General features: G+C 44.0%; 1 protein-coding gene across 8 annotated transcripts; it reads left to right on the plus strand.

The window, feature by feature from the left end:
- Positions 1 to 26,680, plus strand: SEC24C (SEC24 homolog C, COPII coat complex component). 8 transcript variants are annotated; one of them, XM_036337124.1, is made up of 24 exons: positions 1 to 122; positions 1,854 to 2,053; positions 4,298 to 4,433; positions 15,855 to 16,030; positions 16,230 to 16,604; positions 16,901 to 17,037; positions 18,203 to 18,271; positions 19,487 to 19,598; positions 19,827 to 19,954; positions 21,100 to 21,238; positions 21,446 to 21,561; positions 21,720 to 21,844; positions 21,976 to 22,167; positions 22,378 to 22,471; positions 22,687 to 22,803; positions 23,369 to 23,539; positions 24,266 to 24,362; positions 24,465 to 24,610; positions 24,843 to 24,981; positions 25,113 to 25,231; positions 25,330 to 25,509; positions 25,739 to 25,930; positions 26,162 to 26,251; positions 26,397 to 26,680. In XM_036337124.1, the coding sequence occupies exons 2-24, from the start codon at positions 1,882 to 1,884 to the stop codon at positions 26,535 to 26,537; spliced, it is 3,363 nt and encodes a 1,120-aa protein (XP_036193017.1). In that variant the 5' UTR covers positions 1 to 122; positions 1,854 to 1,881; the 3' UTR covers positions 26,538 to 26,680. The 8 variants fall into 8 exon arrangements, 7 of the variants coding, with proteins under 7 accessions (XP_036193017.1, XP_036193014.1, XP_036193019.1 ...); XR_004972235.1 differs by lacking the exon at positions 26,397 to 26,680 and having other exon boundaries at positions 25,330 to 25,529; XM_036337121.1 differs by having other exon boundaries at positions 24,266 to 24,610.
- Positions 26,681 to 27,421: the final 741 nt, after the last annotated feature.

Raw genomic sequence — 27,421 nt, forward strand, 5'->3', positions numbered from 1 at the left:
GGACGGGCCCTGGAGCGTGTGGGCGGAACTTCCGGGGCCGACAAGACAGCCCCCTCGGAACCGGAAGTGGAGCCTGGGAGCCTTGACGTTAGGAACGAAGTCGAGCCTGGATCTGGAGCCGGGTGAGGAGTGGCATCGGGAGGTTGGTGGGTAGGAAAGAAGCGGAGAGGCCGGGGTGCCACTGGCCAGATCGGGGTTCAGGCTGAAAGGGAAGGGAGGAGCCCAGCGGCGGGGCCGGGTGAGAGACCCTCACCTCGCGCATCCGCAATCCAGGATCAGTCTTAGACCCGACCCTCCCTTCTCTCCTCCCGGCCCCGATTCCGGCTCCCGCTTCCTGCCCCGAGCCTATCGAAGGGCGCAGGACGCTCGATCCCCATGCTTAGTGGATCAGCCCTCTCTCGTCGCGGCCCGAGAAGCTGCCCTGGCTCCTCGGGCGTGATCCCTGCGCCCCCAGCCTCCGCAGCCCGACTGCTTCCCGAGTTCTAGGAAGCTTGTCCCGCCCCCTGGGTTGTCACCCTGCGACCGTCCACCCAGAATGGCGTGGAGACTTGAGCCTGCTCCAAAGTCTTGGATGTGTTTGAGGGAATTATTTCCTGGAGAAGAAGCTCCTGTCCTCCCACCCCAACCCCACACCGACTTTAGGGAGATGAGGGGAGGGGAGTATCTGTCAAGCTTAGTGTTGTGACCTGTGTACGGCTTAGGATTTGGAAGAACAGCGCCTGAGGTGGCTCTGAGCTTAAAGCCAGGAGCATCTCCGCTTTTCCGGAGTCAGGATGACCCTTCCTAGCAAAGGGAAGAGGCCCCTGGTTCCGCTGCAGCAGCTGTGAGCTCTCCTGCTCCGGGGCCCGTCTGTCGGTAGGATAGTGGGAGTGATGAGGCCGTTCAGAGTAGATGTGGTCGGATAGTCCTGTTCTTGGAAGGACCCGGCAAAGGGCCTCTGATTCATTCCTCTGTTGCTGGGCAAGATTGTAAGAATTTGGTGGTGGCCTAGAATCATGACAAGCATATGAAACGAGCAGACACAGGACAGTTGGAGTGCATTGGGATTTGGATACTCATAGTCCCTCTGCTTGGTGGATAAGGTGAATGATCTTTTTTTTGTTTTTTTCCATGAAATTTTACTTTGCTGCTGATTCTTGAATTGTTTCCTTAGAAGTTTTTGTGCCTGGCCTGCACTCAGTGCTAACCTGCTAGAGTTTTCAGGTGGTCTTTACAGTTAGTTATTCTAATGCTTCAGTTCTAAGGTACATACACTCTTTTGAGGGGAAGATTGGAGATGGAGTAGCATTTAGATTATTGTAGTTTAGTCAAAGAATGTCATTTCTCTAATCAGTCGCTCTGAAATTTGCCTTTTGAGGGGGAGGGAATTTTCCTGATCTGCTAGACATGTAGCCTGAGTGATTAAAAATGACTAGCACACTGGACTGTATCCAGTGTTTGTTGAATGAATGGATGCGAGAGTGAATGAATGGAAAGTGAGAACATTGTTTCATTTACCTGTAATATCACAGTAGTTCATCAGTGGCAGGACTCCTTGTGTGTCTAGAAATCATACCACTGGGGAGTGGGGGCTGCAGCTCCATTCCAGGGGACCTCTCTGCAGTTGAAACTTACACCCTCTTGGCAGTGACAAAGCATGGGATTCAGAGTAACAAAATCCTTACTTTGGGGAGTAATCTGGCTACTGGTTGGGGCAGAAAATTACAAAGATCCTGTGGAGTGTGGGAATGATTAGGCTGATCACTGCCTGATAAGGTCAGTCCTTTTTTTCTGTCTACTTCCCACCCTGTATAGTTGCTCTCTTTTTAGAGAGTTGATTACGACTAATTTCTCTCTTCTCTCTTGTCTTATAGGTGAGACCAAGTTGGGGATGCTCTCATAATGAATGTCAACCAGTCAGCTCCACCTGTGCCGCCGTATGGGCAGCCCCAGCCTGTCTACCCAGGGTATCATCAATCCAGCTATGGTGGGCAACCAGGATCCACAGCCCCTCCCAACACGTATGGAGTCTACAATGGGCCAGTACCCGGCTACCAGCAAACACCTCCTCCAGGTATGTTTCCGAGGTTGGGTTGTCTTGCCCTGCCAAAATGGTCTAGAGAGTTGGGGTGACGGATTGAGGAACATGAATCTGGCTCTTGGCCGCTGAGAGCCCCTCCCTGGGGAGTCTGCCCTTCCCTGTTTTTACAGAACGTAACTGTGTTTCTGCCTTGAGACATCTAAGGGAGCACATCTTCCATGTTCAATGGCAGTTCATTTCTTATGGGTGTCACCTGCAGTTCATTTCCTATGGGTGTCACCTGTGCAGCCTCACCTGGCTACATTGTTTGCAGATGGAAGGAAGTGTTGTGGTTACAGCTCCTTCAGAGCCTATGACCAGGGTTGACTATTTCCTGTTGACCTAAAGTCTTCCTGGAATTACTTGTTCCATATACCATGCTATGCTAAATGCTTTATGCTTTGCTATATATATATATTTAATTCTCATCCAAGGACATGCTTAGAGAGAGAGGAGAGAGAGCAAGGGACAGGAAGGGAAGGAGGGAGGGAGGGAGAGAGGGAAGGAGGGAGAGCGAGAGAGAGAGAGAGAGAGAGAGAGAGAGAGAGAGAGAGAGAGAGAGATTGATTGATTAGTTGCCTTCTGTACTGGCCTCAACCGGGGATAGAGCCCACAACCCAGGTTATGTGCCCCGACTGGGAATTGAAATGGCAACCTTTTGATGCACAAGCTGATGCTCAACCAACTGAGCCACTCTGGCCTGGCATTCCTCATGTGTATTGATAATGCCTCTCATTGGACGGACTGTCCTATCAATTAATGACTTTGGGACATGGGGAGCTAGTTTGTGGATGAAAAGTGTGGGTGTTTGCCTGAGTTTTGGTGTCTCTCATATCTTTCTACTGATAGTCCTTTTCCTTTGCTTGAGTTTCCTCTGATTTTTAGAGGCTCAGTAATATCAGGACAATAAGAGAAGACTTTATCTGATGCTACCTTAAAATCAGTGCTTGGCTTTTACTTTTTTTTTTTTTTAAGAAGAGTAGCTAATACTCTACAGATTATCCTTAAGGACTCATTGAGCACCATATCTTTGGTTAGACTAGTTGAGGACTTAGGGTATGTCAATGCTTTATGCTTTTTAAGAAAGTAAATCCCATGAAGGAGGCATAGGTGAGATGTGGGAAAAGAAGTATTATCATTTAAATTATAACTTTGAAAAAAAAATCATGAAATGATGAGATTAGGTCTCAGGTTTCTGGAAGAGGTTTACTCTGGGTTGGAACTTTGGCTGGACAGAGTCCACCTCAGTCTGTCAAGTCCTGGCTTATCAAGATGGAGTTTGGCATTGCCTCAAGAGGAAGCTTTATTATTGAGGGGAGAACTTATCTGGTTCTGTGGTGGCTAGTGAGCAGGTTCAGATTAATCATGTTCCTGTAGGCAGGTTCTGTAGTGTCTAATCTCCGCTGAGGGCAGAGCAGAAGAAAAACAAATGTTTGAACAGGGGTCAGCATCATTTTCAAAATGATGTGCCAGGTAACTAATTGCTTTCTCCCTGCGTTTCAGGTGGGAAGGATGGTTGGGGCTAGTAGAAGGAGCTTTGATGGCAGCTCTGATGAGCAGAAAGGATGGAGTCCAGCTTTTGTGAAGACATAGGTGGCACTACTAATGGGAGGGCAAGCCAGCTGTCCTGACTGAACTATTGAATGGAAACAAAGGCTCCAACCTATGGGAACACTTTTCTGAGCCATGTGCTATTGGGAGAGTGAACACTTAGAAGAGGATGAAGAGAATATGGTTGGGATAAGTAGAATATATGAAAGGAGGTTGGCAGAATATTTTCCCCAAGAGGTGCCTTTCCTTACTTCTTAGCTCAGTGTATTACTTGGTCATTTTCTGTGCTACCTTTCTCATATATGTTCCAAGTTTCTAGTTTCTGAAGTGTGATCTTTTTCCTTAAAATAATTAACCTTTATTCTAGGGTGAGAACTTTAGGCTGTCCTGGATTGATTGCGTGAGAGTAAGTATATGGTGATCATAGGAAGGCCCTACATTCCTGTAGCTCTGGCTACAGCTTCACTTGTAATGTATGGGTCTAGGAGAGTGGAGGCTCTCTGATTGGGCATCAGTGTTCAGAATCTGCTGTAGTTAGATTTGCATATTGATGGTGTCCTTTTAATTACAAAGCTGTGGTATTGGGCCAGTGAAGGTCTGTGCTTATTGATCCTTGCTTTGCATTCCTTGCTCAGGATAGAGGAGACATTATTTCTCAATCACTTAGTTTCTGTCCTTTACCCTCAGGTGTGTCAAGAGCCCCACCTTCTTCAGGGGTGCCTCCAGCCTCGACAGCACAGGTCCCTTGTGGCCAGGGAGCATATGGCCAGTTTGGCCAAGGAGATGTACAGAATGGGCCTAGCTCCACTGTTCAAATGCAGAGGTATGTACTCAGGTCAACCTAAATTGGTCTGATGATGAAACTGGAAGGCTTAGGAATGTCTGAGGGCCCATTTCCTTTTCTTTGTCTTTTATTTATTTATTTATATGTTTGTTTACTTTTTCACCTTCTTTCCTCTGTGAATTTAACATAATATTTTTTATTTTTAAATTGAATTTATTGGGGTGACATTGGTTAATAAAATTATATAGATTTCAGGTGTACAATTCTGTAATGCATCATCTGTATATTGTATTGTGTGTTTTACCCCAGGTGAAGTCTCCTTCCATCACCATTTATCCCCCTTATACTCTCTTCTACTTATCAGCACTCCCCTGCCCCTCTGGTAATCACCATACTGTTGTCTGTGTTTATGAGGTTTGAGGTTTGTTTTTGTTTTATTTTTTGTATAATCCCTCTCTTTGCCTTTCTTTTAGATAGCCTTTTCTCTTTCTGCCACCTTTTTGTATTTTGTTTTTCTTTTTCCAGGTTACAGGTGCTGCTGCTGTCCACTCTGTGGATTATTGACCTATTCTTTTACACATTCTTTCTCTTTCTTTGAACCTGAGTCTTTTTCCTGACTAGGCATATATCTTCAATAATTATTTAGATCCTACTAAGCCTACCCTAAGGGAGGAACAGGAAGAAGGGACCTCAGGATTATTTGTCTCCTCTGACTTCCCTCTTTCCTTTAGATCAGGTACTTAATAGGACTTACTGGCTAAGTTCAGGTGTGACCAGTTATGAAAGAAATGATACTCAAAGCCATATATGTAATTCTTTGAAAGCTTTCATTATTCATTAAGGCCAATATGTTGTTATTATAATCATTTAAAAAAAGGAAATCAGCCCTAACCTGTTTGGCTCAGTGGATAGAGCGTCGGCCTGCAGACTGAAGGGTCCCAGGTTCAATTCCGGTCAAGGGCATGTACCTTGGTTGCGGGCATATCCCCAGTGGGGGTGTGCAGGAGGCAGCTGATCGATGTTTCTCTCTCATCAATGTTTCTAACTCTCTGTCCCTCTCCCTTCCTCTCTGTAAAAATCAATAAAATATATTAAGAAAAAAAGGAAATCACATGAGTGATGAAAACTTTGGTGGTGCATGATCTGTTTAACTGTGGGTAGAGTGTGTAGTAATGGAAGAGTCACCTTCTGACATTTTTATTGGGTGTCCAGAATGTATATTTTTCACATTGAATGCAAGCCTGGAGAAAGATCCTGAGAAGCTCTCCCAACCCTATGTGTTGGAATACTCTGGAAGCAGTATAGGGAATTCATTCATTCATCCACTCAAAAAATATTTTATACCATTATGTGTCAGACATTATTCTAGAAGTTGGAGATAAAGCAGTAAACAGAACAGAACAAGTCTCTGCCCTCATGGAGCTTACAATTTAGTGGAATACACAGGATAACAAGTAGACAAATATAAATAAGAAATAAAACAGAGTGAGGATATAGAGAATGACTGGTGAGGAGGTAGGACTGTTTTAAATACATTGGTCAAGGAAAAGCCTCCCTGAAGTGACATTTGAAACCTTAGTGAAATGATGAGGGAGCGCTCGCTCCCAAGGTCTGGGAGAATGTGGGAAGGGCAAGAAGGCCAGCGTGGCTAGCAGTGAAGGTCTCAGTGGAGAGGGGAGGAGATAAAGTAGGAACATAGGCAGGAACCGTATTATACTCTGTTTTGTAAGACATATGAAGAAGTTTAAATGTGATTTTAGTTGCTGTGAGAAGCCATTGGAGAGTTTTAAGCTGGGAGTAATGTTCCCATTTGTTTATTAATGCAATGGATATTTTCATTGTAATATAAAACACATACAACAAACATTCAAGACAAATATATGGCTTAATAAATTATAAAGTGAACCCCCTTGTAACTACAACCCAGATCAAGAAATAGAACTCTGCCACGTACCCCAAAAGCCCATTTCATGTGCCCAATTAAATCATAGCTCTCCCTCCCCCGATAAGTAACAATTATCCTAACTTTTATGGTAACCATTTTTTGTGTTTTTAAAAATAGTTTACACTTAAGGTACATTCCTTAGATACCACAGTTTAGTTTTGCCTATTAAAAACAAAAACAAGCCCTGGCCAGTGTCTCTAAGTGGTTAGCGCGTAGCCTGGGCACCGAAGAGTTGTGGGTTTGATTCCTTTGGAAGGCAACCAATTGATATGTCTCTCTCACATTGATGTTCCTCTCTCTCTCACTCCATCTCTTCCTCCCTCCACCCCTCCCTCCTCCCCTCCCTCCCACTCTCTCTAAAATATATATGTATATATATATATATATGTCCTCAGGTGAGGATTAACAAAAATGAAGTACAGACAAACAAACAAACAAACAAAAACAACAACTTAATGTGTCTTTTAAGTGTATAGGTTCCCTCTCTATCTCTCTTACTGTTTATTATTGAAGAACCCAAGCCAATTGATCTGAAGAGTTTCCCAAAGTCTGGATTCTCCTGGTTGTATATTCGTGTTACAGTTTACTGTGTTCCTCTTTCCTCTGTATTTCCTGCAAATTGGAAGGTGAATACAGAGACTGGATCCAAGTTTGATCCCTTTGGGTAGTGTGGGGCAAGACTATAAAGGAGCCACATAATACCTTGTTTTTTTCTCGTTTTGTGATGTTTGCAATTATTGGTGCTTAATACATCTGTATATTAATTTTTTGGAACGGTGATGCTCTAATTCTTTTGTTTCTTTTCATTTATTTGTTTGACTACCATTATAGACAGTTCTTATCATCTGTTATTTGTTTGCTAGCTGTGTAATTCATGTAGGATAAATGCTTGATTCTTTACCTTTATTTACCAGTTTACAAGGAAATGAATTGGTCCTTTGTTATCTACTGAAGGTGACCAATTCTTCTTTTTAATATCATTATGAATTTATAGATTTAGACATATTTGATGGGCTTCAATCCACTGTAATTATTATCATTATTGAAGTGGAAAATGTCCCACCTTCGACCAATTTTGACTTGATCCTAATAATCTTGCAATATGATAAGATGTTCCAAGCTTATCTTATACATTTTATGCTCCAGACCAGGAATTAGCCATTTTCCCAAGAAATCCTTTATTTAGAGTATATAAAATTTCTGTTATAATATAAATTATTGTTATTGTTGTTGTTAATTCTCATCCAAGGATATTTTTCTCCATTGATTTTTATTTTTTAAATATTTTTATTGATTTCAGAAAGGAAGGGTGAGTGAGATATAGAAACATCAATGATGAGAGAGAATCACTGATTGGCTGCCTCCTGCATGCCCCCCATTAGGGATTGAGCCTGCAACCCAGGCCTGTGCCCTTGACCAGAATCAAACCCAGGACCCTTTGGTCCACAAGCCGACTCTCTATCCCCTGAGCCAAATCGGCTAGGGCTCCATTGATTTTTAAAGAGAATGGAAGGGTGCTTGGGCTGATGCTCTTCCTCTGAGACACACCGGCCAGGGCAGAAATTATATACTTTTATTGATTTCAAAGAGGAAGGGAGAGGGAGAGAGATTGAAACATCAATGAGAGAGAATCATTGATCGGCCGCCTCTCGAATGTCCCCTACTGGGGATGGAGCCCATATGGGGCATGTGCCCTTGACTGGGAATCGAACCCGGGACCCTTTAGCCTGCAGGCTGATGCTCTATCCACTGAGCCAAACCAGCCAGGGCAGAAATGATATTTTTTATTGTAATCTGGGTACTAGAAATGTTCATTGCTACCTGATTGGCCATTTTCTAGGCCCTTTCAGTGGACATAGCTAAGAAATACATATCTACACATATTAAAGGTAAAATAGCTCATTATTTTAAATTTGTACTTCCAGTTCAAACCGAAGACTACAGAGCCTTTACTTGACCTCTTTATTATATCTATATCCCTTTTCTTCCACACCAGGAATCTTGGTTCTTATGGCCATGGGAAGATGGAATTAGAATATTGGAATATGCCCCAATTTCTTTTTTATTTTATTCCTTATTATACACAACAGTCTCAGTACAACAATACTAACACTATCACAAATGTGATTACTAAAAATATTATTTTTTTAAAATTGCATATCCTTTTCCCATTCTCAAAAAAAATATTTTTAAAAGGACACATATGTAATACCCTTTGTAATACTTTAAGCAATAAAACAATTAAAAATTTTTTTTTATCATTATGATATTTATTCAACTGCTATAATAATGTTCAAAATAACAATCAAGATAGACATTTATGTCTGTAATAACACAGTCTGTATGAATGCAAACCAGGTCTGGCATAGTCATCCCATGACAGTCAAGGACGTTGGCTCCTTCCATCTTGTTGTTTCACTTCCTCAGTGCATGGCTTCCATCCCATAGTCCGAAATGTCTTCCAAGCTCTAGCAATTACTGCTACCTTCCAGATAGCAGGAGGGAGAGAGAGGAGGGCATTCTCCCTTAGAGGTTGTACATGACATCCTCTCTCCCTTCCATTGACCAGCTATCTGAACTGTAAGAGACAGTCTTTATTCCACACAGTGATGACCCCAGCTGATAATGGGATGTTCTATTCCTCAGGAGTTAGTGTTAGTGAACAAATAGCATCTCTCATCACAGCCATACAATCAATATCCTATTATTTTTTAAAAAGAGGTCACTTTGCTGGATTCAAGAGTAGAAGTAGAGAATCCTGTTAGGATGTTGTAGTAATTCAGGTAAGAGCTGATCTTTTGGTTTGGTTTAGGATGGTAGTGATAGAGTTATGAGAAATAGTCAAATTTGGGATACATTTTGAAGGTAGAGTCAGTAGGATGTGAGTTAATAGAGAAAGAGGAATTCTGGATGTCTCTTGTTGGCTTAAGAAACTGGGTACTATTTACTGAGGTGAGAAATATTTGAGAAGGAGCAGATGTTTTTTTGTTGGGGGGATATTAAGGATTTTATTATGTACATTATAGATTTAAGAAAGGACTAGCTCAGACACTTCCAGTGAAGATGGCAGAGTAGATTTTTTATTTATGCCTTCTTTTTAAAAAATATATTTTTATTGATTTCAGAGAGGAAGGAAGAGGGAGAGAGAGATAGAAACATCCATGATGAGAGAGAATCATGGATTGGTGCCTCCTGCAAGTCCCCCACTGGGGATCGAGCCCACAACACGGGCATGTGCCCTTGACCGGAATCGAACCTGGAACCTTTCAGTTCGCAGATCGACGCTCTATCCGCTGAGCCAAACCAGCTAGGACCAGAGTAGATTGTAAAAAGAAAAAGCTGCCGCCCTAACTGGTTTGGCTCAGTGGCTAGAACGTCGGCTGGGTTCAGTTCCAGTCAAGGGCACGTATCCAGGTTGCAGGCACACACCTGGTTGCAGGCTCTTCTTTGGCCCAGGCCTGGTCGGGTACGTGCAGGAGACAACCAATTGATGTGTTTCTCTCACATTGATATTTCTCTGCCTTTCCCTCTCTCTTTAAAAAACAATGGAAAAATATCGTCAGGTGAGAATTGAAAATAAATAAATAAACAGCATCAAAACAAAAAACCAAAAAAATAGAAAAAAACACAAAAAATAGAAAGAAAAAGCTACTAGCCACCAAATAGAGATGTTAGCTGTAGCTCACGAGTGACGTCAGGACTGGAGGTACACATTTGAAGATCTTCAGTATAGAGATTTTATTTAAAGCCACGGGCCTAGATAACATCACTTAGGAAATGAGCATTGAGAGTAAAGAATAGAATTGAATACTGAATTTTAAAAAGTCAGAGGAGGAGCCATCAAAAGACACCGAGAAAGAGCAGTATAGTGAGGAAGGAGATTAGCCAGGAGAGTGTGGCATCCTGTAACTAGATGAAGACAGAATTTCAGAAAGGCAAGAGTAATTAGCTGTTGTCATTTGCAGACTGAGATTGCCCATTGGGTTTGGCAAGGTTCCGTGTCCTTGACAAATGCAGTTTTAGTGGAGATATGAAGATAGCGGTTTAGTTGGAGTGGGTCAAAGACTTTCAGCTGGGTGGTAGATTAATATAACCTGAAAAGCCGTTTACTACAGACATCTAGAAAGGAGAAAGGAAATAGAAACAAAAAATTTTCAAGTCCATAATCAAGCTTAAGAGAAAGAAAGTGAAATCCTCAAGTGCTAGAGACACCAAGTGGGAGCTGAGAATGAGAGTGGCGGGCTGACACTGGCTGCCTGTGTGGAGGGTGGGAGTATCATCTTGAGACCTGGTGACTTAAGTTTAAGCAGGTATTGGGGATGGAGGATGAATCTTTCGGATTTTCTGAGCTGAGGTTTCGAATGAGGACCTTGTTTATGAAGTCTGGACCTGAGCTGTACCTTCCGTGAACAGAGACCAGAAAAAAATCTGCACACTGCCTGAGGGAGAATCCTGTTTCTCCTGGTTGGCTGTGGATAAGTGGGGGAAAGGTTTTGGGACTGCAGATGGACAGAGAGGTCTTTTTGGAGTGATGGAAATGTTCTAAAGGTGTATTCCGGTGATGGTTGCACAAGTCTATAAACTCAGTAAAAATTTTGAATTGTACGCTTAAAAGCAGTGAATTTGATGGTATGAAAATTATATCTCAAAGCTTTTTTTAAAAAAATTATTCTTGAATGGCAATATCGTTGGAATACCTTTCAGAAGCAAATGCAACACAACCACACTCCCTCAACCCAGTCTGTAAGAGATTGTCAGGAAAAACAATATTGATTAGGATAAATAGAGACTATTAGAGGAGAGCAGATAGGATAGTACCTTGCAAGCATTAAGGGAATATAATTGTCAACATGGAATTATGTACCTAGCTAAGAGAGAGGGCAAATACAGAGATTTTCAGACAGAGACTGAGTGTTTTACAACTGAGAGTTACAACTCTCGTTCAGAAAACTAAGAGAAAAAAAGAAAAATGAACCCAGAAAGAAGGAGCCTTAAAGAGACAGAGAAATAGTAATTAAGGTAGAGACAGCAATTCTTTTGTATTGTTTGGCTAAAAAGAGGCACAAAAGCTTGAGAGGGATATGAGTTTTTAGGCTAATTTTACTTGATTGGATTTAAAAAACACAACTTCATTGACATAATTTACATGCCATGTGAACTTAAAATGTACAGTTCAATGGTTTTTACTGTATTCACAGTTATGTGCAACCATCATCAGCCAATTTTAGATCATTTTGTCACCTCAAGAAGAAACACCATATCCTTTAGCTAAGTAGCTACCCCTATGTAACTATTCCTTCAATTTCCCACACCCCCTACTCTAAGCAACCATTAATTATTTTCTGTCTCTATCAATTTCCCTATTCTGGACGTTCATGTGAGTGGAATCATATACTATGTGATATTTTGTAACTGACTTATTTCATTTAGCATAATGTTTTCAATGTTTATCTATATTGTAGCATGTATCAGTACTTTTCTTTTTATGGCCAAGTAATATTTTATTGTGCGGATATAATACCCACATTTTGTATATAATTTATTCCCTGATGGACATTTGGGTTGTTTTCACCATAGTTGGCTATTTTTTGAGATGTTTGTGTGGTTTTGTGCTGATGGGAATGATCAGAGAAAGAGGGAGACATTGAATGGAAAGTACATTCAAAAGACAAGTTCCAGAATGGAAAAAAGATACTAACACATAAAATAGTATCCAGACTATGTAAAGAACTACTTCTTAATAAGAAAAAGTCAATCCAGTTGAAAAATAATAGACAAAAAAACAGAATAGGTATTTTACAAAAGAAGAGATACTGATGGCCAAAGAACATTTTAAAAAACCGTTCATTGATGATCGCCAGATGGGGGGTTGGGAGGATGGGTGAAAAAGGTGAAAGGGATTAAGAAGTACAAATTGCCAGTTATAAAAATAATCACAGGATGGAAACAACCAAAGTATCCTGGGATAGAGAACTGGATAAAGAAGATGTGGTACATACACACAATGGAATACTACTCAGCCATAAGCAACAACATGGATGGACCTTGAGAATATTATGCTAAGTGAAATAGTCAGAAAAAGCTAAGAACCATAGGGGATATAAAACTGGAACTTGTGAACTCAACAGCAGTGTGGTGGTTGCCAGAGGGAAGGGGTCGGGGGTGGAGGTGGTCCTAATATATGGTGACGAGAGAAGATTTGACTAGGTGGTGGGCACACAGTGTAATATACAGATCTTGTAACAGAAACCCACACCTGAAACCTATATGATCATAGTAACCAGTGTCACTCCAATAAATTTAATTTAAAAAGAAATAAAGGTCACAGAAAATAAAGTATGTACAGCATAGGGAATATGGTCAATAATATTGTAATAACTATGTGTGGTACTAGATTTAATCAGGACGATCACTCCTAAATTATATAAATATCTAATTACTGTGTTGTATACCCTGAAACTAATATAATATTGTATGTCAACTCTAATTGAAAAATAAAATAAACACACCACACTGTTCAACTCCATAAATAATGGAGAAAAAAACACCAAAAATAAAAAACAGCACACAAATTAAAAAAGCACAACAGGCCGTAGCTGGTTTAGCTCAGTGGATAGAGTGTTGGCCTGCAGAACGAAGGGTCCTGGGTTCTATTCAGGTCTAGGGCACGTACCTCAGTTGCAGGCTCCTCCCTGGCCTGGGCCCTGGTCAGGAGGCAACCAATCTATGTGTTTCTCTCACATCGATATTTCTCTCTGTCTTTCCCTCTCTCTTCTCTCTAAAAATCAATGGAAAAATATCCTCGGGTGAGGATTAAAAAACAAACAACAAAAACAACCACAACAGGATTCTCCTATGTATCCATCAGACTGGCAAAATTAAAAAGTCTGACAATACTAAATATTGCTGAGGATATGGGGTAACAGAAACTCTTACCCCCTGGTGTTCAGATGTAAATTAGTGCAACTACTTTGGGAAAATAATTTGGATTTATCTGTTAAAATTGAAGATATGCACACCCTAAATCCAGTAATTTCACTCATAGTTATATGCCTTAGAAAAACTCATGCAGGTAAACAAGTTAATTGTAATGTTTATTCATCGCAACATGCTTTGTAAGATCTAAAAATTAGGCCCAGCCGGCGTGGCTCAGTGGTTGAGCACCGACCTATGAACCAGGAGGTCATGGTTCGATTCCTGGTCAGGGTACATGCCCAGGTTGCAGGCTCAATCCCTGGGGTGGGGTGTGCAGGAGGCAGCTGATTAATGATTCTCTCTCATCATTGATGTTTTTATCTCTCTCCCTCTCCCTGCCTTTCTGAAGTCAGTAAAAAAAATATATTTTAAAAATTTGACAAACTCAAATATCCATCTACATTAAAATGCTTAAGTAAATCTTGCACAGCATGTTTATTTAGTGGAATAGCATTTAGTGATGAATACAGCATAGATGAATTTCATAAACATGTGGTTGAACAAAACCCAGAGTATGTATGATGTGTTTCTGTTTACAAAAGTTTAAAAAACTGACAAAACTGTTAAAGACAAGGGAATGATTATTAGAAGTTAGGAATGTAGTTATCTCTGGGATAAGGAAGAGGGCTATGGTGGAAGAGAGATACAGAGGGCCTTTGGGTTCTAGTATATTCCATTTCTTGACTTAGTTTTGGTTACATTGGTGTTTGAATCATAATTATTCAACAGCACATATGTCTTTTATGTATGTTTTCTGTACGTTATTTTTCACAATTTAAAAGTAAAGTTACTTTGGACTAAGAATCAGATCTGGGTTCTAGTTTTAGCTTGGTCTGCCACCTACACTCTTAGTGTCTTAGTTTTTTATCTGCTCTGTCTCCCTCATTATTTTACTATGAGGATTACATTAAAGCACTTAGAAAGGCTTTATAAGTTGTAAAGCTATATTCAGATACATATACAGATGGTGGTTTATTATTACTAGGCCATGTGACAGAATAACATTGAGTAGTTGATAGTATTATCCATATTAATGGAGGAGGACTGTAGGACATAATTATTCTGACAAGGATTTATGAACATCTGCCATGGGACTAACAGTATGTTTGGTGCTATGGAAGACAAAACTGCAAAGCCCCCAAAAGAGCTTAAGAAGGTAAGGTTCACTAGCCTAACACTTAGATGATACTGCTTGAATAAATGAATGAAAAGTGTTAAGCTATAGGATTAATAGAAGCTGACCAAATATAATAAAGTACCAGTTATTTAGTAGAGAGAAAATAAACAAGAAGGATAAATCAGAATTTCAATATACTTAACTGTTGTGAAGAATTTGATTCATTCTTGAAATCCCAGAAGGGGCTTGTTGTGTTGTAGATTTCTGTAGTAATAACACCGTAAAACACCAGTGCAAGTTGCTAGTTGGTATGCACTGATATTGGAATAATTTTCTATTTATATTAAAACATTTTAAAATTGATTTTAGAAAGAGAGGAAGGGAGAAAGAGAGAAACATTGATCAGTTGTCTCCCATAGGCACCCTGACTGAGGATCAAACCCGCAACCTGGGGATGTGCATTGACCAGGAATTGATGCACAGGACAATGCTCCAACCAACTGAGCCACACTGGCCAGGGCCTGTATTTATATTTTAATGTGCTACCTGATACCATGGGACTATCCAAGTAATGAGGCTTTGCTAAATAGACCCAGCTAGAAGCCTACCTGGTTTATGTCCTGTTTCTCTAATCCTTTTCTGGTGGAGTTTGCACATCTTTCTGATTAGTATAGGGTAGACTACAAACTCAGCTGACCTGCTTCTCTGATCTTATTTATCTTTCTAACACCCTTCCCAGGATAAATTAATAAATACTTTAGTTTAAAAGTTAAACAATCAAACTTCATTTGTTTGATCCCACATTTATTTTCTTTTTTAAAAATAATATTTTTATTGATTTCAGAGAGGGAGGGAGAAGGAGAGAGAGAGAGAGAAACATCAATGATGAGAGAGAATCATCGGTCGGCTGCCTCCTGCACACTCCACACTGAGGATCGAGCCTACAACCTTGGCATGTGCCCTGACCAGGAATCGAATTGAGACCTCCTTGTTCATAGGGTGATGCTCAACCACTGAGCCATGCCGGCTGGGCTGATCCCACATTTATTAAATATCTCTTGTGTTAATACTTCTGTCCACTTTCCTTTTCAGCTCCTTCAGGGCTTCTGAAGGAAGGAGAGGATTAAGGCAGAGGAAGTGATAATCTAAGGAGCAGAGTAAATAACTCTTGACCGGAGGGTGCTTGGCATATGTTTGTGGAGTGAACCTAATGGAAAACAAGATTTGTTATGAATAATCAGAGTGTAAATCATCAGGAATGTAATTTATCTGCAAATATACAAAAATATGAAGCCATAAAAGAGCCCAGGATGAGACTAAGATACTGTAAAACAATATAGCTTCCTACATGATGTGATGTTCCTGCCAACTGTGAAGGGTGTCCCAGCCCACTAGTCCTTAAATGCCTGCTTTCTCTTCACAGGCTCCCTGGGTCTCAGCCATTTGGGTCAGCCCCATTGGCCCCTGTGGTCAGCCAGCCAGCTGTGCTTCAGCCCTATGGCCCTCCCCCGACAAGTGCACAGGTGACTGCTCAGCTGGCTGGAATGCAGATCAGTGGTTCTGTGACCCCAGCCCCTCCCCCTTCAGGGTTGGGCTATGGTGAGTAGCTGTGACAACAGGAATGTTACTGTTCTCCCTTTTTTTAGAAGCATCAGGCTGTGGGGTATATGTTAATCCCTTTTCTTTCTTGTGTCTCTGAGCTATAGCAGCTGGGACAGGCATTCCTGCCCCTCATGTGATTTACTGAACACGGTGGCAGAATGGTGGGGGTTCTGATTCTACCTCTTCTACTTCTCAGGCCCACCCGCATCACTGGCGCCCGCCTCAGGAAGCTTCCCTAACGCTGGTCTGTATGGCTCCTGTCCTCAAGGCCAGGCTCCGCCCCTTAGCCAGGCCCAGGGTCATTCCGGGGCTCAGCCTCCACAGAGATCTGCCCCACAGCAGGCCTCCAGCTTCACACCCCAAGCTTCAGGGGGTCCTCGGATGCCTTCAATGACTGGTCCACTCCTGCCTGGACAGAGTTTTGGGGGACCCCCAGTGAATCAGCCCAACCATGTGTCCTCACCTCCTCCTCCTCAAGCTCCGCACCCTGGCACCCAGATGGCTGGGCCCCCAGGACCACCACCCCCTATGCACTCCTCCCAGCAGCAAGGTTATCAGCTGCAACAAAATGGTGAGTTTTTCCCAAGGTCTGTTTAGGAGCCAAAGGTTTCTGCTATTCAGATGTTTTTTGTTTGTTTGTTTGCTTTTAGTTTTGCTTGCTAAGTGGTAAACTAGAGGGATAGCTTCAGGGTATTATTACTAGGATGTAGGGGTGATAAGACATTCTTATAGTTCAGACAGTGTGGTCTTTCTCTGAATGGTCATTATTCTGCCTCATAATTCTCCATGTATAGGAGTCTAGTCATTTACCTGAGGCCTTAAGAAGAGGGGATTTTTAGTTCATCAACCTGTGTCCTTGTCTCTCAGGTTCCTTTGGACCAGCCCGGGGCCCTCAGCCCAATTATGGAAGTCCCTACCCAGGAGCACCCGCTTTTGGCAGTCAGCCTGGGCCTCCTCAGTCACTGCCTCCTAAGCGCCTGGATCCTGATGCCATCCCAAGCCCTGTAAGTAGATTCTGATGTGGTTCTGGGGAAGGAGTTTGTGACTGCCAGATAAGTGACTCAACCTAGATGAGATAGTTGCCAGCATTTTCTGATTATTTTCTTCTTCATTCATCTTCTAAGTGTAGAAACTAGATGTAATATTTGACTCTTTGAACTGCAGCTTGAAGCCCCAGAAGTCTTTTGTGACACTTTTACTCCATAGCTGGGCAGGAAAGGAAGGGAAGACCAGAGTGATCTGGCTTGAGTGCTGCGTTCTGTCAATATTTGGACACAGCATGGTAACCTCTGCCCCTTCTGTGGGGTAGTGGCTGTGTCCAGGTCTTGTCCTCTTAGATCTAGTAGGACAGCAGCCTTCTTAATAGGTAGAGCTGGTGGGAATTACTGGTGTTAGATGTTACAAGAAGGAAAGCCTCACTGTTTTCTCCCTGCTCTGATCCGGAAAGTTTTAGGAGAAAGCCTTTAGTACTTTTGTTTGCTAGGCTCCTGTGTGGATGGAGAAAGTGATCTATGTTTACAAGGGCAGTTTGGGGAAGCTGCTTCTCCAGAAAGAAGGTGAATCTCACCCTTAGAGCTATCAGAATCCTCAGGCCTCCCTTTCTTACTCAGAATAGAGGCTGGGGACCACTTTATAGTGCTGTCTGCAACATTTGCTGTCAGTTACCTCACCATGCTTAGCCATTATCATATTCCATTCTGTTCTCTTCCTTTGGGGAACTACCAGGGTGAGGGACCTTGTTGGCTAGGTGGGACCTGAAAGGACTAAGCAGCCCTTCCTTCTTTTCCCCTCCAGTGAGAAGGGGAGTCTGGTGCATGTGAAGGGAGGCTTCTTTCAGCATAAGAATAGTCCTTAGATGAGGCTTGGAGGGAATAGCCCTCTTCTTCCTTAGAATTTATCCCATTCAGCCTCTCTTTAAACCCCTGCTTGCCTCTTGTATGTCTTTGTCCTTATTTTTCTACATCATAGTCTAAGCCATTAAAACCTCTGTGTTGGAACAGAAAGACTTGGAATTTCTGATCTAGAGAGAGCCTGATTTCAGCAGTATGAGCTGGGCTCCAGCTGTTCGTGTCTAACTCATCAGGGTTGAGAGAAGTAACATTTGCTTCTTGTTCTTTTGTCTCCTTCCCTGTATTCCCCTGCTGCCTTTATTATTAAAACACTAAAAAGCAACTCAATGAGCTGCCTCCTCAGCAGAAAACCAGGCACAGAATAGACCCTGATGCCATTCCTAGTCCAGTAAGTGCAGGGGGTGGGTGTGTGTGTGTGTGCGTGTCATCCATGTGTTAGTGCCACCCATGCATGCCTGTGACCCATTTTCACCTCATCCACCATGTCCATCCCTCTCCATCCTTTTCCCTTAGTCCTTCTAGACCTCGCTTTTATAAACTAGAAGGATGTGCATGCCTCAAGTCACCATGTAATGAAGAGGTAGCAACCTGTTAGCAGTGCCTTAAGTTTGGGGTGGTAGAAGCTCAGGCTCTAAGGGCGGGGTCAGATGGCATGTTAAGCTTTGGTGTTAGTCCTGCTGGTTCCTCCAGGAGCCTGCATGTGGCATTTGATGGAACTGGACAACGATGAGCAGTAAATCCTTCCCCTTTGGGTTTGAATTGTCTACAGCTTGTTGTGGAGAAACATTAGTGGCTATAAGTTTGGGATACTGGCATTTCTTACAGGGGAAGGGACTATTGTTTTGGGAAAGTGTGAGCCACTTCTCATCTGCTATGGACTATAGATTCTTATTCTCCCTTTACTTTTTCTGGTTTTACCAAACTCATCTTGGAGGTCATCAGCCTGCACAAAGATCTGATTACAGCTTTGCTAACAATTGTTTTTTCCTTTGCTGGGTTGCCAAAATATGGGAGACTGAGGATTGGGCTATAGGAATGGGTACTTACCCTCTTCTCCCATATTTATACATCGATGCTTACCTGAACACAGGCAGCATCTGCTTCCTCACCTTACCCAATCATTTCTGGCTGTTTAATCCTCTCCTCACCCTGTCCTTCTCTTTTCATTGAATGTACAGTCACTCCAGGTAGATTCATTTTTACATGGTTACTGTTGTCTGTTTTCTTGTTCTGACTCAAAATATGTTTTGGGGGGAGGGGGAAATGGGGTAGGCTTAACGGGGGAGGGAAGTGAAATCTGATCATGTTTGAAGGCTTCTGATAAGAGCTGGAGCGGTCCTGGAGTTAGGGGAATAAAAGGGTGATTATTACTGATAGAGAGTCTGGGCAATTAATGAAACCCATTCTTGGCATTGCCTGTCCAGCATGTTGTAGAGCAGATTGGCATTATAGCATTCTATATGGTCTCCAGAACGAGAGCAGGGCTGGCGTTCCTTGGCAAATTGTTTCTGTGCTGCAGCTCCAGCCTTTCTTTCTCCTAGCTCTCTGGGGCCTGCTAGTCCCTTTCCTTGTGTCCCCTCACTCATTTCACTTTTCCCTACAGATTCAGGTCATTGAGGATGACAGGAACAACCGGGGTTCAGAGCCATTTGTTACTGGAGTACGAGGCCAGGTTCCACCCTTAGTTACCACCAACTTTCTAGTGAAAGACCAAGGTGAGAAAGGCATTAACTCCTCCCTGAGGAGACTTTTACTCCAAGATTATCAGCTTACAGATGGGCATTTGTCAGTCTTTAATCAAAGACCAGCCCCTCATTGGTCCTTGGATGGGGGAAGCCATCCTCAGCTCTTGCATTTGTGGGGGTGATGGGGTGGATCAGCAAAGGAGAGCTGGTTAACTGGAGGGATTCGGTGATCTGACTCAGATTTTCTGCCTCCTTCAGGAAATGCAAGTCCCCGATACATTCGATGCACATCCTATAATATCCCTTGCACATCTGACATGGCTAAGCAGGCTCAGGTGCCCCTGGCAGCTGTCATCAAGCCGCTGGCAAGGCTGCCCCCAGAAGAGGTAAGTCAGGGTATAATGAAAGGGAGGAAGGGAGGAAGAATAAGACTTCTTTCTAGATATGATTCTGGAGATCACAAGGGAAGAAGTCTTGGTTGGGTGGGAGGGGAGAGTATCTTCAATAGCTTTCTATCTCGGGGCTCATGCCTTAAGAGGGGGGTAGGGATGACAGCAAAAGCCCAAGAAATTGCTTAATGGGAACAGGGTCCATAGGGGAAACAAACAGTATGAAAAGAGACAGGGCCAGCTTATAGGGGAAGAGATAGCTGGATTGAAGAGACAGCTGGATACAGGAGCCTCTGGTCATTTCCACATGATTAGAAGCGCATTATTCTATTTTTTCTTATATGCTATCCTATCATCCCAGGTAGGTTAGGGATATTAGGACAGCATGTAAGAAGAAAAGGTAAATTGGGATCCAGTAGTCCTTCTCTTACCTGGCTTGGGCCCTGATCTGTCAGCCTAGCACTTGAAATCAGCATGAAAAGAGAAAGGACTTGGCCACTGCTCTGCCAGGCCTTGGTAGGACACCCTCATGTTCATGCCTCGCTTATCAAACTTAGGGTGGATTTCTATATAACTGGAAGCTCAAGGCTCACTTTACATCCTGCTTCTCTGCCTTGCTGTGTTTTCTCTTTTTCTCTTCCTGGGTCTCAATGGGGATGCTTCGACACTTGTTTGCTGGTTTTTTATCTGTAGGGTGATATCTTCCTGGGGCATCAAGAGGTGTTATATAAATCCAGGGATGGAGAGGACATAAGTGTCATAGATACTTGGTTGGGGAAGGAAGCAGGAATCAAGATCTCTAGGGCAAGAGTGAAGGGGACTGAAGATAGGGCCAGAAATGAGAATCATAGGTAATTTTGGCTTTCTCCTTTTATGCCTATAGCAGACCCTGGCTTAGCAGGGCCAGTTTCACCATCCCTTTTCTTTCAAGAAGTGACATTCTGGAGATGGGGAGGGAACTATGAAATTTAGACTCTTACGGATATTTATGTGACCAGTACCCTCATCATTTGTCTTCATTCCCCTTCACTGACTCCCTCCCCAGGCAAAATGTCTGAGCCATGGCTTCTCCCTCCAGGTTGTTCTTTCTCAACCCACTGAAACTTCCCTGTATGTCTGAGCCCTTCCCCTTTGCTCCTTAGGCTTCACCGTATCTCGTCGACCATGGGGAATCTGGCCCTTTGCGCTGCAATCGCTGCAAAGCATACATGTGCCCTTTCATGCAGTTCGTTGAGGGAGGGAGACGCTTCCAGTGCTGCTTTTGCAGCTGTATCAATGATGGTATGTTCACCGTGGCTGGGACTGGGGGCAATCTGGATTGCATCTTCAGTGTTTTCTTTCTAGTTAGATAGATGAGGGTCATTATATAGGAACCAGGGAAGTAGGACACGTATGGGGACGTAGGGGAGTAGAGTGAGCTCAGTCAGGGCCAGACTTACTAAGATTGAGAGTGGAGCTTTGAATAACACTCTGCCATTCTCCCCACAGTTCCCCCCCAGTATTTTCAACATCTGGATCATACCGGCAAACGTGTGGATGCTTATGATCGTCCTGAGCTATCCCTGGGCTCCTATGAATTCTTGGCCACTGTAGATTACTGCAAGGTGAGAGGAGATAACATGGGGAGGAACAGTGGGTAGAGGACAATGAGACAGCTAAGAATTGCTGTGATCATTTCCCTAACCCCTTCTTTGTCCCCTTTGACTTCTCTCTAATCAACTGGCTGCAACCTCCCTCCCTGCAACATTTCTTTCCTTTGCAGAACAATAAGTTTCCCAGCCCTCCTGCCTTCATCTTCATGATTGATGTCTCCTACAATGCCATCAGGAGTGGTCTGGTTAGGCTCCTCTGTGAGGAGCTTAAGTCACTGTTAGACTTTCTACCTAGGTGAGTTAGGGAGCTGAGGTGCTTCCTTTGCATAATGATGTTGGGGGGTGGGGGTGTCTGGGCTGGCAACAGATGGAGTGTGATGTGGTGGAGAAGGTGACAGGTCTGGGTAACGATACCATCTTCTACAGGGAGGGTGGAGCGGAAGAGTCAGCAATCCGAGTTGGCTTCGTCACCTATAATAAGGTGCTCCACTTCTATAATGTGAAGAGCTCATTGGCCCAGCCACAGATGATGGTTGTATCTGATGTGGCTGACATGTTTGTGCCACTGCTGGATGGCTTCCTGGTCAATGTCAATGAGTCTCGGGCAGTCATCATCAGGTAAGAGCCAGACTGTGGGGGTAAAGTGGGGATGGGGTGGGCACAACTATACAAAGCCAGAGAGTGAGCAAAGGGGTCAGCAGAAGGACAGGCGCGGTGCTTTAGGAGTTTTCAGAGTCTGGGGACTCTTCCCAGGTGACTCTTCAGGGAATTGAGGACTTTGGAGTCTGGATATCAATTTTGAATGCCTCCCATTACCTATCTCTTCAGCTTATTGGATCAGATTCCAGAAATGTTTGCAGACACAAGAGAGACAGAGACAGTATTTGCCCCAGTTATCCAGGCTGGGATGGAGGCACTGAAGGTAAGGCTAGCGTCCCCAGCAACCTCCTCTGCCTTGTTTTTCTCTGGCCAGTGTACCCCCTGGGATACAACTCCTGTTTCTTCAGTGATTGATGACTCTCCAGTGATTCAGCCTGCCTGACATAGCTGGCACTGAAGAAAGGACAAGGGAGGGGATGAATGAATAATAGATGAATAAAGGAAAGAATGAACAAGTAGTCCTCTCTTCTTTCCTAGGCTGCCGAATGTGCAGGGAAGCTGTTTATATTCCACACCTCCCTGCCCATTGCCGAGGCCCCAGGGAAACTGAAGAACAGAGATGACAGGAAGTTGATCAACACAGACAAAGAGAAGGTGTGGGATTGGGAGAAAGGGGGAGAACTTTCCATTATAGAGGAGGGTAGTGACTCTTCCCAATGCAATACGGTATTCTTAATTTTCTTAAGCGGGGCTGGGATTGGATACTCTGCCCTTTTGCATGTGACATCTGTGACTGCCAACCTTCTTCACTGCTCCCCATCTTTCTATCCCATCTCATTGCCAAGCCCTGGGTAGATTTTTTTTAAAAAGAGAACATTCGCCCTAGCCGGTTTGGTTCGGTGGATAGAGCATCAGCCTGCGGACTGAAGGGTCCCAGGTTCGATTCCGGTCAAGGGCATGTACCTTGGTTGGGGGCACATCCTCAGTAGGGGTGTGCAGGAGGCAGCTGATCGATGTTTCTCTCTCATCGATGTTTCTAACTCTCTCTCTCTCCCTTCCTCTCTGTAAAAAATCAATAAAATATTAAAAAAAGAGAGAACATTTCTTTACCATTACAAACTCCTATGAGTAGACTGAATTTACATTTGAATATTCTATAATACATATATGAGATATTTGGAGCTGAGATATTTGAACATTTTCTTCTGTTCCTCCCCAGACTCTGTTCCAGCCTCAGACAGGCGCTTACCAGGCCTTGGCCAAAGAGTGTGTGGCCCAAGGTTGCTGTGTAGACCTCTTCCTCTTCCCTAACCAGTATGTTGATGTGGCGACGCTCTCTGTTGTACCCCAGCTCACTGGTGGCTCTGTCTACAAATATACTTGCTTTCAGGTATGGCATGGGACTCTGGGTGGCACGTGGAACAGGACTGGGAGTGTCTGCCTACATGTCTTTAGCTACTGACTCATTAATAGGAATAGTGTTAGAGGAGAAGACTGCATAGTGTGAAGAAGAGAGCCATGAGCCCTAGCTTGTGTGGCTCAGTGGATAGAGCGTTGGCCTGCAGACTGAAGGGTCCCAGGTTCGATTCCGGTCAAGGGCACATGCCCAGGTTGCGGGCTCGATCCCCAGTAGGGGGGTGCAGGAGGCAGCCAATCAATGATTCTCTCTCATCATTGATGTTCCTGTCTCTCTCTTTCCCTCTCCCTTCCTCTCTGAAATCAATAAAAATATATTTTTTAAAAACAGAAGAAGAGAGCCATGAGTGTAGTGCTTGGGAGTGTGGGGCTTAGAGTCAGTCCTGGGTTGATATTCTGGCCCTACCACTTACTAGCTATGACCTCGGGGAAATTACTTGTCTGTTTCTTCATATGTAAAGTAGGATTTTAATATTTATTAATTAGGATTTGTCATCAGGATTAAGTAATTATATATAAAGCTTTTGATGTGGTACCTGGCATATAATGTGCTTAAAAGGTATCATTATCATCATCACCTCCATATCATCCTCTTTTCTGCTATTGTTATTATGGGTCAGCAGCTTGCAGAGTGGAGGGGATGCAGGGAGATTGTTTGCAGGATGTTATGTGATGTGACTTTGGGCCTGTGGGGCTGCAGGTGGAGAATGACCAGGAGCGGTTCATGAGTGATCTGCGTCGGGATGTAGAGAAGGTCGTTGGCTTTGATGCTGTGATGCGAGTCCGGACGAGCACTGGTCAGTCCTGGTTGAGAAGAGCAGGTGGGGGGGCTAAATCTAGGAGGGAGGCAAGTGGCACCCACCATACCTTTAGCCCTGACCCTGTCCATGTGGCCTCAGGTATCCGTGCTGTAGATTTCTTTGGGGCTTTCTACATGAGCAACACAACAGATGTGGAGCTGGCTGGACTGGATGGGGAAAAGACGGTGACTGTGGAATTCAAGCATGATGATCGGCTCAATGAAGAGAGTGGAGCCCTCCTGCAGGTGGCAGGCAGCAGGCGGGAGGCAGGGGCTGGAGAGGAAGTCTCAGGTGTCCTTTCACTGGATATAAAAAGGCTGCAGGGAAGAGGGTGAGGGGTGGGTAGAGAGGCCTAGAAGAGGCTGAGGAAGGGATGGCTCATGTCTTTCCTCTAGTTTAATAATATAGCAAAGGGGCAGTTTTTCAGAGGGATTGGTGAGGGAGGGGTGTAAGCTCCCTTTTTCTTTCTTCCCCTAGTGTGCCCTGCTTTACACCAGCTGTGCAGGGCAGCGACGGCTCCGCATACACAACCTGGCCCTGAACTGCTGCACCCAGCTAGCTGATCTGTATCGAAACTGTGAGACTGACACGCTCATTAACTACATGGCTAAGTTTGGTGAGGATAGCGGCAGGGCAGGGTGGGATTTGGGCTGAAAAAGGTGATGGTTAACCCAGGTAGATGTGGTGGGAAGGCACATGTGATGGAGTGGCTGACTAGTGACTGTGCTATTTCTATTTCGCATCCAGCATACCGGGGGGTCCTAAACAGCCCTGTGAAGACTGTTCGTGACACTCTTATCACCCAGTGTGCTCAGATCCTGGCCTGTTACAGAAAGAACTGTGCCAGCCCCTCCTCTGCAGGACAGGTGGGCAAGCATGTTGGTGGAGGAGTTGTTGAGACAAATGTTTGCATTTGGGAGGGATTTCTCATGATTATTGACTTTATCTTGATAACCGCCTTCAGCTGATCCTCCCTGAGTGCATGAAGCTACTCCCAGTTTACCTGAACTGTGTGTTGAAGAGTGATGTCCTACAGCCTGGAGCTGAAGTCACTACTGATGACCGTGCCTATGTCCGACAGCTGGTTACCTCCATGGACGTGGCTGAGACCAATGTCTTCTTCTATCCTCGGCTCCTACCTTTGGTGCGACTGAGGGCTGGAGAGTGAGACACTGCACTGAGAAAAGGGCATCATAGAAGGAGGCTGGGAAAGATTAATATTATCTGAGTCTGACATTTGTTTTTACCTATGTTATGTGATTTAATTTTCACAGAATTACTGAGGGACTTAGCTTTCTGAAATTTTTGTGGGGGGGGAGGCAGTAAACATGTCTCACCTTTCAGTAACATTTCTCCACTTTCCTTTTGTCTAGACAAAGTCTCCCATTGAGAGTACCACTGAACCACCAGCAATTCGAGCATCTGAAGAGCGTCTAAGCAATGGGGATATATATTTGCTGGAGAATGGGCTCAACCTTTTCATCTGGGTGGGAGCAGGTGTCCAACAGGGTGTTGTCCAGAGCCTCTTCAGCGTCTCCTCCTTCAGTCAGATCACCAGTGGCGTGGTAAGGGCAGGGCGTCAAGGGGAATATGGGTGTGGAAATGTACTTTGTGGTAGGAACCAATGAAGTTTTTGTACTAGTCCCGTTAAATAGCAGGGAACACTTGGAGGGCAGGGAAGGTGCTGTCATTCTTCCCAGGCTTCCTCGTTTCAGATGATGGATAAATCTGTGCTGCCCCATATTGACTGGACTCAGAGTACCTTACCATAAGGATTAATGAATTTTGTGTTCCAGAGTATTCTGCCAGTTCTGGATAATCCGCTGTCCAAGAAGGTTCGAGGCCTCATTGACAGCTTAAGGGCACAGAGATCACGGTACATGAAGGTAACACTGATCTGAACCTTGGATTTTTTACCTGGTCAAGTTCTCACCTTGAAGGGGGGTAGGGAGTGAGTGACTAGATAATGGGGTTTCAGGGCATGTTTAATTCTCATTGGCTCTGCCTCATGACGCTGTGTTCTGGCCATAGCTTATCGTGGTGAAGCAGGAGGACAAGCTGGAGATGCTGTTCAAGCACTTCCTGGTGGAAGACAAGAGCCTGAGTGGAGGAGCATCCTATGTGGACTTTCTCTGTCATATGCACAAGGAGATTCGGCAGCTACTGAGCTAGAGCAAGTGGGTAAAGGCATAAGGTCCCAGGCCAGCTTCCAGAAAGTACCCCAAGGCAGCAGGGAAATCAGGACAGTTCCATATCTTATAAGTCACATAAGCTGACCTCAGTCTCTTTGGGGGGGAGGGAGAGGTATAAGGAGACAACTTCTTTCTGGGCTCAAGTATTCTCCCACTCTGTCATGTCCTGCTGATAGAAGGTGCCCCTATCCCCTCACTTTGCCCTTCTTTTCCTGCTAATCCGGTTGTAATGAATGTAGTTTCTCAGTTCACTGTATATGATTCGGTTGGGGGATTTGGAGGTACCCAGACCCTGGTGATACCATGTCCCTTTGGACCAACCTCCAAGAAGAGGGAACAGGCAGGAAGGAGTGGGGATCCCAGGGTTACTATGGGGAGGGGGGGGGGGCGCTAATTCAGCTCAGTGCCATCAACAACTTCCTATATTAGGGATAAAACATACAGATGCACAAGAGCTAGGGTTTAGACCTTAGGTGGTGGAGAGAAAAGTGGTTGGTCCTTCATGGGCCTGGAAGTCAGCAGCCAAGTCAAAATTACTGAGGATGGTTGATTAGCTTTCTCTGCTTCCATGCTTTTGTTCTCTCCTGCAATGATTGGTGATCACTCCGTGGACAGAGGCACGCAGTCAGAGGTGAATGAGCCTGGGAACTGAGTTGCAAAGTATATTAACACCTGGGGGAGGTGCCAGCCTACTTTCCAGCTGGAAAGGCCCCAGTACTGGATGGTTCTGTAGGAAGCCTGGTCATCAACTTGCAATACCTCACAGAGCCAGCCCACATCCCACTCTGAGCTCCCACTGGAAACACTGCTTCTCCAAGCTGGGGATTGCTGGGGAGCGAGGCAGAGGTGGCCAGAGCTCTGTAC

This window comes from Myotis myotis, unplaced genomic scaffold (genome assembly GCF_014108235.1).
Source record: "Myotis myotis isolate mMyoMyo1 unplaced genomic scaffold, mMyoMyo1.p scaffold_m19_p_15, whole genome shotgun sequence".
Taxonomy (NCBI): domain Eukaryota; kingdom Metazoa; phylum Chordata; class Mammalia; order Chiroptera; family Vespertilionidae; genus Myotis; species Myotis myotis.